Genomic DNA, 11215 nt, shown 5'->3' on the forward strand with positions numbered 1-11215 from the left:
CACATCTCCAACTTCAACGAGTTGTGCGGGACATTCCAGATCCACAACATCGACGCGGACGCCATCCGACTCCGACTGTTCCCATTTTCCCTCCGTGACCGGGCAAAAGCATGGCTCAACTCGCTTCCCCCCGATTCCATCACCACATGGGAGGGGCTGTGCAACACCTTCCTCGCCAAGTTCTTCCCGTTCGAGAAGACGGCCCGCCTAAAAAACACCATTCACAGCTTCGCGCAAACGGACGGCGAGTCCCTCTACGAAGAATGGGCACGCTTCAAGGAGATGCTCCGAAAATGTCCTAACCACGGAGTCACATTGCTAGTCCAACTTCAAACGTTCTACAACGGACTCCTAAACTCGACGAAGACATTAGTTAACACCGCCGCGGGAGGCACGGTGCTAACTAAGACGCCATCGGAGTTCCAAGCCCGATCAATGCCCGATAGAGAGGAGAATCATGAAGGCCGGTCCCGCCACTGCTCAAGCCGCGATGACCACAATTGATCCGGAGACAATGCATTAGATGACGATAGAGATGGCAAACCTCTGAAAGGAGATGCGGGAGATGAAAGAGATGAAAGCCACAGTGAACTCCACGCAAACGACTTGGGAGCCGTGCTTCTGGTGTCAAGGGAGTCATTTCACCGACGATTGCCCGCACACAAATGATGGCCATGCAGAAAATGCAAACTACGTGGGGAATTACAACCGGCCCACATTCCAAAACTCCAACAACTACAACACCGGAGCAAGGAACAACCACCCCAACTTCGCATGGAGGGCGCAACAACAACAAGGCTTCCTACAAAGTCGACCACCGGGGGTGCCGCACCAACATCAACAACAGGTGGGAGGTCAGAATCGTCCACAACAAGTTCAGCCCGCACAAAAGTCAAACATAGAGGAGCTCTTGGCTTCCTTCATCACCGAGTCTCGAACGAGAATGACGAATCAAGAGGCACAAATCCGGAACCTCGAGACGACGGTGGGGCAACTAGCACGGGATTTCCATGCACGACCTTAGGGTGCCCTACCAAGCAACATGGAAGTCAACCCGAGAGATCAATGCAACTCCATCACACTGAGAAGCGGGCTTAAACTCAAAAGCGCCGACAAAGGGAAAGAGAAAGAAGAGGACAAGCCATCTTCCTCAACTGTCGCAACTCCAACGATCACGCCTCCCCCGCCCGCGGCCACAATCAAGACGGTGCCGGTGCCATTCCCGCAAAGATTGAAGAATCACTCGGACAAAAAACGTTATCCAGTGCGACGAATGTCGCAACGAATACTTCAAATGTTGCACCTAAAAATTTATTAGGTGCGACATTAGGTGCGACGGCGTCGCACCGGATAACCCGTAGCAAAAGGCATTAGGTGCGACATGTCGCACCTAATAGTCATACATCTAGGTGCGATATATCAGGTGCGACAATGTCGCACCTAATATGTTTTTTAAATTAAAAAAAAATTACAACATCAGAAATAGAGGGGGGGGGATGCTGATCGATCCAGGCGGCGGGGCGGGGGGCTGGTCTAGGCGGCGGTGGGGCGGGCGGGGTGGGGGCTGGTCCAGGCGGCGGTGGGGCGGGGTGGGGGGCTGGCTGAGAGAGAGAGACAGAGTGAGACGGTGAGAGACGGCCGGTGAGATATAGAGAGAGAGATGGGGACGTACCAGGATGGTCCGGCAGCGGCGGAGCGGGGAAGGACGGCGGCGGGGGCTTGCTGAGAGAGAGATACCTTGTGAGACGGTGAGAGAGAGAGTGAGTGAATGTGTGAAAAAATGAGAAAAGTCGGGTTTAAAACTCTAATAATCATATTGGGTGCGACAATGTCGCACCCAATATGAAATCCCAGATCCAAAAAAAAATTCGGCGGGATTCGCTGACAAATTTAATTTTAAAACTCATTGGGTACGACATTTATCGCACCTAAAGGTATTAGGTGCGACAATTTCATATTAGGTGCGACATTGTCGCACCGAATAACACTAAACATTGGCGAAATTTTTAGTCATCCGGACGAGTATCTGGTGCAACATGTCGCACCTAATATGGACTTAGGTGCGACTATTAGGTGCGACATGTCGCACCTAATACCCTTTCGCACCCAATATGTTAATTTGTAGTAGTGAGAAGCTCGACAAGCAATATAGCAAGTTCATGGAGCTCTTCAAGCAACTTCGCATCAACATCGCCTTCGCCGATGTCATTGAGCAGATGCCCGCCTACGCGAAATTCCTAAAGGACATCGTCACGCACAAGCGCAAGATCGAAGATTGTAGCACCATTACACTCTCGGAGGAGTGTAGTGCTATAATTCAACGAAAGCTCCCACCAAAGCTCAAAGATCCGGGAAGCTTCACTGTTCCATGCGCAATTGGCGAGTTCTCCTTCGACAAGGCACTCTGCGACTTGGGGGCAAGTATCAATCTCATACCCTACTCCATTTTCCAACGGCTGGGAATCGGCGAAGTGAAGCCCACGCGAGTGACACTTCAAATGGCAGACTTCTCATTATTCCATTGTATCAGAAACTCCTTTCTCTACCCCTCTTTGTTATATACTTCTGTATTACTTTCTGGATTCATGGGGATTCTATTACATCTCTGCTAAAAATGTCACCCATTAATATGTTTCAACGAATTCTTTGACAATGATTGTATAATTCATTGGCATGAAAGATCCAAAGAATTTTACAGCTTTCTAGTTTATTCACAAAAGTATCAAAAACACTTGAAGAGTCGCTTCAATTCAAACATAAAAGTACACGATTAGTGCGTATAAAACGCACTTATAAACTATATAGTTCTAATTGATATTATATAGTTATAATTTATAAAATTTATATCATAAAGTTTTGAGAAAATGTCTTCATCTTTGTCTTGTCGAAGTTCATGCCATACCCGTTCTCACGCATCTCAACCACCACCACCACAAGAACCTCTTGAAAATAAACAATAAAAAATTCTTTCCTGCTATCCAATATCCACAAAAAATTATCAGGTTTGTCACAATTCCCAATTATGAAAACACGAAATATTATTTCACTTAAGCTCCATCATATTCCTATGAGCCTCCAACGCACAATCAAATACAAACTTTTTTTTGCTCCAATATCGTATTATGTTCGTCTACAATATGCCTATTATACACAACAACTTCTACAACCCACCACCACAATATCTTTAAATAACAACTACAATATCCTTATTAAGACCCTTAAATGATATATCAAGAGAAATTGCAAATATTTCAATCCAAGAACAAGATGATGACGATGAAAACGACCATCCACCACCTCAATCGTAAGTGCCACATCAATGCATTGACGTTAAAAAAACTTCACTGCAACAATATAAAAAAACAGTGTAAAATTGGTAAATATCTGTAAATAATCAAACATAGAAGATCAAGATATCAACCATGTATGTTATTGATATCATATATACGAAAAATAAAACGTGAATTCGATTTGTTGTAAAAAACTGAATGGCTATGGAAAAAAACTTCATTTTTCAAAATTCGCCATTAAAATACGGGGAAGAAATTTATATCAACAGTTTATAATGAAATCAATAATAGAAACTTACCCGATTCAATAAGAGAAAAGGGTGATCCAACCATTATGACACACTGCACAATGGCGCCCTAAAAATTTAAATATGAATATTGTCTAATGAACGATGAAATATGTCAAAAATATTCTCGCCAATTTGAGAGACTAAATACCCACGTAATGTCATAACTGAATGTTAATTTGTAAGGATTGATTTGAAATTAATAAATAAAATATGTTTTATTAAAAAATTCAAATTCAAAACGCATAATAAATTTCAGAATAAAAAATTGAAAGAAGGTCAATCCAAGAAAGTTAAAAAAAAAAAAAAAAAAAAAACCCTTAAATGTTGCCACGTCATGAATATAGCTATTCATCTAAAACTTATTAAAAGTTGGTTATATAAATTTTTTTAAAGTTTAAGCGGCTTAATTAGTTAATTTATTATTATTATTATTATTATTTTATATATTTAAACTTATTCGCAGTAAAGTCGGCTTTGGAAAGAGTCCGACTTTGAGTCAAGCATTTCCTAAATTAGGTCTTCGAATATTATATCGTGAATAATAATAATCATGAAGAATCACGTGCGTGCAATAGTTGATATATATAAGTTCTCACTATTCCCTCAACTTCGTTACGAAGAAAGAAAACCCTGGTTTCCGTTTCGAAGCAACAAGCCATCAAGTCACTAGTTAACGATAAGAGCCGCTGAGAATGGAGAAGAAGAAGAATAATGATAAGATTTTGTGGAGAGGAGAGAGAAGCGTTAGGTACGCCGGTGGAGAGTGGATGCGAGGTCGGCTTCTCGGTCAAGGCAGCTTCGGACGAGTCAACTTGGCCTACTTCCCGGACCCGAGCTCCCGAAACTTCCCCGGAATGCCATTCATCACCGCCGTGAAGTCGTGCCCTATGAGTGGGCCTTCAGAAGAGCTCGCCACGGAAAGGAAGATTCTAGAGCGTTTCAAGGACTGCCCTTCCATAGTCCAATGCCTGGGATACGACGTCACTTTCGACCATGAACCGCTTCTGAACGTGTTCTTGGAGTATGCTTCGGGAGGAACGCTGGGAGATCACGTGGCCTCGGCTCGCTCGGGTCTTCCCGAGCCTCAAGTTCGAAGCTTCACAAACTCCATCCTCGGAGCGATCCACCGAGTCCACCAAGAAGGCTACGTCCACTGCGACGTCAAGCTCGACAACATCCTGCTCTTCGAAAGAGATGACGGGCTCACTGCCAAACTCGCAGATTTCGGTTTGGCGCGGCCCGCCTGCGATTTCCGACCGGGCATGATCTGCGGGACAGAGCTGTATTGGGCTCCCGAGGTGTCGATTTCTTACGGCGGAATTCAGGGGCAGCCTTCGGACATTTGGGCACTTGGCTGCGTCGTGTTGGCGATGCTCACCGGCGCTCTTCCCTGCCGAGGAGGCCACGTCACTCTTCCGCGCAGAGTCTTCTCCGAATCCGCTGAGGATTTCGTCTACAAATGCTTCCGGAAGGACCCGCAGAAGAGGGCCACAGCCGAGACGCTGCTCCAACACCCCTTCATCACCGGAGCACCGGAGGACTCCGACTTTGTTTTCGTTGATTATTACGATGATGAATTGGCGATAGAGTCCTACTTGAAGGAAATTTCAGAGTTCACTAATGATGACTTGGCGATGGACTCCTACTTGAACGAAATTTCAGAGTTTATTCTGGTGTAGCACCACTGGAGCTGGAAGGAAATCACCATGTATGTTAGTATGGTTTATTGATCACAACTCAGATTCTGATGGACGACCTGTAAGGGTATTAGAGTAATTTAATTTTCATTTTTCTGTTATTGACTTGTTTTGAGTAGAAGAGAGGCCTTTGTCCCTTTCCTAAGGGGAGACTATTGTTCTCTTATTATTTACGCGCCTGTATTATTTATTTTCCATCAGATTCTTTTGCTAACTGCTACTACTCCCATCAATGTGTCAATGAATACTTTGACAATGATCGTGTATAATCCAGTGGCATGAAAGATCCAAAGAATCCTAGAGCTTTCTAGTTTATTAACAAGGGTATTCAGACCAATTTCTTACAGCTTGGTCTGTGAGTGGACTGATCTGTTCTTGAAACACTAAAAAAAAAAACTGGAATTAAAATACTGCTGTATGCATTGGAAAGCAAATTGATGGAGTTCATATACATTCACCCACACAGCATGTAAGAGTTTTAAAGGACTGCAGATAGGAAATATAAAGGGACTTGAAAAAACTTTAAGGGCTGGATAGGAAATATCAAGGGGCTTGAAAAAACTTGTAAGCAATTTGTATTCAGATACAAAACCATGATACTTAACTAAACAAGTTGACGATATACAGCTTGTGACTACATATAACTCCCGGCTTGTTAAGATTAAGGCTTCACAGTTTGGCCAATGTTGTGCAGCTCCTGAAGATGTAGAAACAAATGAGTGTATAACATAACTAGTGCTCAACTATTAGATATGAGCAACTCTGTTTTAATAAGATCTACCAAGTCATTACAATTTCCTTTAAAGACTCCCAAGACCTTTCAAACTCATTCATCATCTTCTCAGCCTCTTCCTTCTTTATCATCCACAGCTTCATAGTCCCTTCTGCTTCAACAAGTGCTTGTTTCGAAATGGCAGCTTCACTACCCAAATCTTCAGCTCTCTTCATAAGTCGTGCTACTTTTTGCTTCCTATTGCCGATTTGTTTCTCGAGCCTATCTATTTCTCGATAAATAGCTTCCGCTTCTGTCCTCACAGGCATGAACTTGGAAACCAATCCCTCCAGGTTGGTCCTGAGCTCTTTTACTGTCTGCTCATTCTCTTGGGCTTCATCGAGGTCTTGTTGAGAGGCTTCATACTTGTCAAGACTCTGGTCAAAGCCGTCAACAAACTTGGTGGTCGCGTCTACCACATATTTAGAAATTGAATTGGAAGAGAGAATTATAGCAAGTGAACTCTTGAGCTCTAGTGCTTTTCCTGATCGGATGATGCAATTCATATCCATACTAATGAACTGTCTCAACACGTAAGAGTTTTAAAGGACACTGGATAGGAAATATAAAGGAACTTGAAAAACCTTATAAAGGACTGGATAGGAAATATAAAGGGACTTGAAAAAACTTATAGTCACGAGTCTCGTAAACAGTTTGTATTCAGATACAAAACCATGATACTTAACTAAACAAGTTGACGATATACAGCTTGTGACTACATATAACTCCCGGCTTGTTGAGATTAAGGCTTCACAGTTTGGCCAATGTTGTGCAGCTCCTGAAGATGGAGAAAAGCATACAAATGAGTGTATAACATAACAAGTTCCCAACTATCAGATATGAGCAACTCTATTTTAATAAGATCTACCAAGTCATTACAATTTACCTTTAAAGACTCCCAAGACCTTTCAAACTCATTCATCGTCTTCTCAGCCTCTTCCTTCTTTATCATCCACAGCTTCATAGTCCCTTCTGCTTCAACAAGTGCTTGTTTCGAAATGGCAGCTTCACTACCCAAATCTTCAGCTCTCTTCATAAGTCGTGCTACTTTTTGCTTCCTATTGCCGATTTGTTTCTCGAGCCTATCTATTTCTCGATAAATAGCTTCCGCTTCTGTCCTCACAGGCATGAACTTGGAAACCAATCCCTCCAGGTTGGTCCTGAGCTCTTTTACTGTCTGCTCATTCTCTTGGGCTTCATCGAGGTCTTGTTAAGAGGCTTCATACTTGTCAAGACTCTGGTCAAAGCCGTCAACAAACTTGGTGGTCGCGTCTACCACATATTTAGGAATTGAATTGGAAGAGAGAATTATAGCAAGTGAACTCTTGAGCTCTAGTGCTTTTCCTGATCGGATGATGCAATTCATATCCATACTAATGAACTGTCTCAACACTTTCTCTGCTTCCGCAATCTCTGCTGCGCTTAATGTGTTTGAGTTCTCCGAGTTCGATGTTTCAACTTCCAAGATATTATGTATATCAGAAAATAAGGTGTCTAGTTCTGAAAACTTCTCCTATACAATATATTAGTTTAGAATAGCTCAGAAATGAACTGACAATAGTAAATATAATGAAGAACTAATAAGCTCAAAAGAAAGCAAGGTTACATGAGCTTGTGAAATGGGTTGGGCAACAACTGCTAAATTGTTGGCATCAGCAGATTCACCGATATGTGTTTCTTCAGGCACCTGACCAAATAATTACAAGTTTCGAAGGGGAATTATATGAGCACACGAATGTTGTATCTATTTTTTTTGTTACTGCACGAGGAGTTATCTTCTACCTTTTTCTCTTCATCTTTTTCGTCCTCTTTTATTACCTTTATCTCTTCTTCTTCTTCTTTGTCTTTGTCTTTGTCGTCTTTTTCCAGATTTTTAACCTGCGTGTAATGACATCATATTTAGAGGGGCAACAATAACGATTCACAATTAGTTACAATCGAACCCATGACTTTTGAATGATGTAGACTTTTTACCTCTGCTGTAATTGTGCACATATCATTCCCGAGGTACCCTCTGGCAGGGTCGCGTAATTCACTCAGAGGCATGAAAGACGTGGATCCCCAATCACTTTCACTTGCTTTGAACACATGTTGTGTTTCTGCAAAATGAAATTAAATGCAATTGTTATATAAATGAACACAATTATATATGGGGAAAACATTAAAATCTGGAAGATGCCAATATTAAAGATAATTACACAAATTACTGAGTGGAAGATAGGCTGCAAAGCTACTTCACAAATTTAGAAATAAATACCTTTCCGCACTGAGTCTTTACACTGAATTTGATTGACAACACTAAAGCTGAATTTGGCATTTCTACTCCAACAGATTGGCAAAGATCCAGAATCAGCAACATCCAGATAAATTGACAAATAATCCACATTGTTTCCTTTGGGGAAAACTAGAATTCTCCTGGCACATTTAATTCCATAAAGATTTGCATCACAATACAATCAAAGAGATAACTTCTTGACCAAGAGTAACAAAGTCCAATACCATTTATAGCCTCCGCCAGAAAACACATCAGAATATAGCTTCTTTATATCAAGCTTTGAGAAGTTGTCAATTGTCCATGTGAACCTCGCTGTATCAGAATCAACGAAATTAACAATTCAGGAACTCTTTTTTCCCTGGAACTTTATTATATTAGACTCTATTTTGTAATTGAGGATTTTACTGTATGCAAAAAGGAATAAAAAAAATATTGCAGTTAAGGATTGCAATTCTAGGCACATGCTGCTAAAAAATAAGAGAAAATTATACACGTGGATGAAGATAATTAACTGTGCGAAAAGTAATTCTTTAGCTGTGACACTCGAAGCCAAAAATGGCTAATGAAGAAATATAAGGCTTGAATAATCGTAACATGTACAGAAATAAAATTGAAGACTATACTACCCGTACGGTTAACTTTCCCAAACGCAAGAAAGAGCAATATGAATCTACCCGAAGTATACATCTTTGCAAAACTTGTTTTCAACGAATCTTGCAAAACAATAGATGGCATGATCCAGAATAGCAACAAAATTTTCGCGATAACAACAAAATATTGACCATAAAAGAGCATATGAAAATATATAATAGAGAGAAAGAGAGAAGCATGTGGAAATGAACACTTTTTGATACCTTCCATGAATGAAAGTTGGATTAAATACTTCAGTACTTCAATCACAGAAACCCTTTCTCTACGGAGAAAATTATATAGGCTGCGCGGCGATTCTCAGAGCGTCTTCAGTTACATAAACTTTTTGAAAATGTGAAAAAACTTGTTTGGCATAGTTTTCATTTTGAGAAAGAGGAGAGAAGAGAATTTTTTTTTCAAAAACACATTTTATTTGTTTTCAGTTTTCTTTACTTTTTTACAAAACAACTTCAAAATTTTTTGAAATTTTTTTCCGAAAACACTTTACCAAACATGTTTTCAATTTTTTCAACTCAAAAACTAAAAACCAGTTTTTGAGTTGCTTACCAAACATAATACATTCCATTTCTTGCGCTTTTTAATTTTATAATTTTGTTTGGTAGTTAACTCAGACAGTTTTTTGGTTAATAGTTTTCTAATTTTTGTAGTTGTACTGAAAAACTGTTTTGTAGTTGTTTTCAAAAAGCTGTTTGGTACAGTTTTCATTTTTGTTTTTGAGAAAGTGAAAAAACTGAAAAAAGTGTTTGATATAGTTTTCATTTTTGTTTTTTAAAGAATGAAAAGAGAAGATGAGGAGAAAGAAGAGAGAAGAGAAGAATTTTTTTTCAAAAACACATTTTATTTGTTTTCAGTTTTCTTTACTTTTTTCCAAAAACAACTTCAAAATTTTTTGAAATTTTTTTCCGAAAACACCTTACCAAACACATTTTCCAGTTTTGTTTCCTATTTTCACTTCTTGAAAACTCAAAAACAGTTTTTGAGTTGATAACCAAACGCACCTATTTTACGGATTGTTTTATTATCATTTTTTTTAAGAATATTGAAATCTCAGAGCGAGAGAGAGAGAGAGAGAGAGAGAATCCATAAAGGAATATTGGAAAGAAAAAACTGTAATGATTTGATTGATTAACTGTAAAGGAATTTAATCCCATTTATACAAACAAACTTATCGAACAAGTCAAAACGACAAGTCGTATAAGTAAAGGATAAAAAACGACAACAAAGAAAAACGGAAAACGACTAAGTAATGTACGCAGTGTACATAACTTGTAACCTAAGAAAATAGACTAAAAACACTCTAACCCAAAACTCCCCCTCAAGATGAAATTGGTGAAAAGAGATCGACCAAGTTCATCTTGGATGACAGTCTGAGAATCGTCGGAGAAGGTAATGGTTTCGTGAAGATGTCTGCAACTTGAAGATGAGTCCGGATAGGGAGTAATTTCACCATGCCATGATTGAGATGTTCCCGAACAAAATGTAGATCAATCTCAATGTGCTTGGTTCTCTCGTGATACGTTGGATTCGAAGCGATGTGCATTGCCGCTTGATTGTCACAGTAAATCACGGAAGCTGAGTCGGCGATAATCTGAAAGTCCTTAGCCAATTGCTGCAACCACAAGACTTCACTCATCACGGCCCCAAGAGCCCTGTACTCTGCCTCTGCAGAACTCCTTGCCACCGTTGACTGCTTCTTTGACTTCCAAGCCACAAGTGCATCACCTACAAAAACACAATATCCAGTAATGGATCGCCTAGAATCAGTACATGTACCCCAATCAGCATCTGAAAAGGCTCGAATGTTTACAGAAGAAGAAGAAGGATAGAATAAGTCTAATCCTGGGTTAGACTTAATGTAACGCAAAAGATGATGTGCAGTCTGTAAATGTTTGTCCCTCGGAGAATGGACAAATTGGCTCAAACAGTTTACTGCAAAAGTAATATCTGGACGAGTAATGGTTAGGTACAATAAACGACCAATGAGTCTCCTAAAACCAGTAATATCGGTTAGCATAGGTGTATCATCAGATAGAGATAGATCAACCCTAGTATTCATAGGAGTCTTGACAGGTTTAGAGTCAAGAAAACCTGAGTCTTCAAGAATCTGCAAAGCATAATTCCTTTGACTCTAAACAATTCCTTTGACTCAAAACAATTCCTTTTTCTGATCGAGCAATTTCTAGGCCAAGGAAATATTTGAGATCACCAAGGTCCTTCAACTTGAAAGCTGAGCTGAGAAA

At 40.2% G+C, this 11215-nt stretch overlaps 2 protein-coding genes and 1 pseudogene across 3 annotated transcripts; 2 read left to right on the forward strand and 1 right to left on the reverse strand.

Moving 5' to 3' along the window:
* Positions 1-2159: 2159 nt before the first annotated feature.
* On the forward strand, positions 2160-2612 carry LOC149378801 (uncharacterized). Its single transcript, XM_089603867.1, has one exon. The coding sequence runs from the start codon at positions 2160-2162 to the stop codon at positions 2610-2612; it is 453 nt and encodes a 150-aa protein (XP_089459993.1).
* A 1660-nt stretch (positions 2613-4272) lies between these two features.
* LOC149378802 (mitogen-activated protein kinase kinase kinase 20-like) lies at positions 4273-5259 on the forward strand. The gene has a single exon (XM_089603868.1). It carries the CDS (start codon positions 4273-4275, stop codon positions 5257-5259), a length of 987 nt encoding a protein of 328 aa, XP_089459994.1.
* Positions 5260-6037: 778 nt separating this feature from the next.
* LOC149378803 (uncharacterized) lies at positions 6038-9310 on the reverse strand (annotated as a pseudogene). The gene is made up of 8 exons (XR_016294240.1): positions 9179-9310; positions 8549-8636; positions 8307-8464; positions 8024-8148; positions 7832-7927; positions 7656-7736; positions 6936-7562; positions 6038-6576 (listed from the first exon to the last, which is right to left on the reverse strand). The product of XR_016294240.1 is annotated as an uncharacterized LOC149378803 (transcript).
* Positions 9311-11215: the final 1905 nt, after the last annotated feature.

Source organism: Urtica dioica, chromosome 12 (genome assembly GCF_054948205.1).
Source record: "Urtica dioica subsp. dioica isolate 48M chromosome 12, U.dioica_male_clone48M_v1_H2, whole genome shotgun sequence".
NCBI classification, from domain to species: domain Eukaryota; kingdom Viridiplantae; phylum Streptophyta; class Magnoliopsida; order Rosales; family Urticaceae; genus Urtica; species Urtica dioica.

What these genes read in the sequence shown, in the direction of transcription:
- LOC149378801 (XM_089603867.1), top strand. Translation starts at nt 2,160, where the DNA reads ATGGAGCTCTTCAAGCAACTTCGCATCAACATCGCCTTCGCCGATGTC.
- LOC149378802 (XM_089603868.1), top strand. Translation starts at nt 4,273, where the DNA reads ATGGAGAAGAAGAAGAATAATGATAAGATTTTGTGGAGAGGAGAGAGA.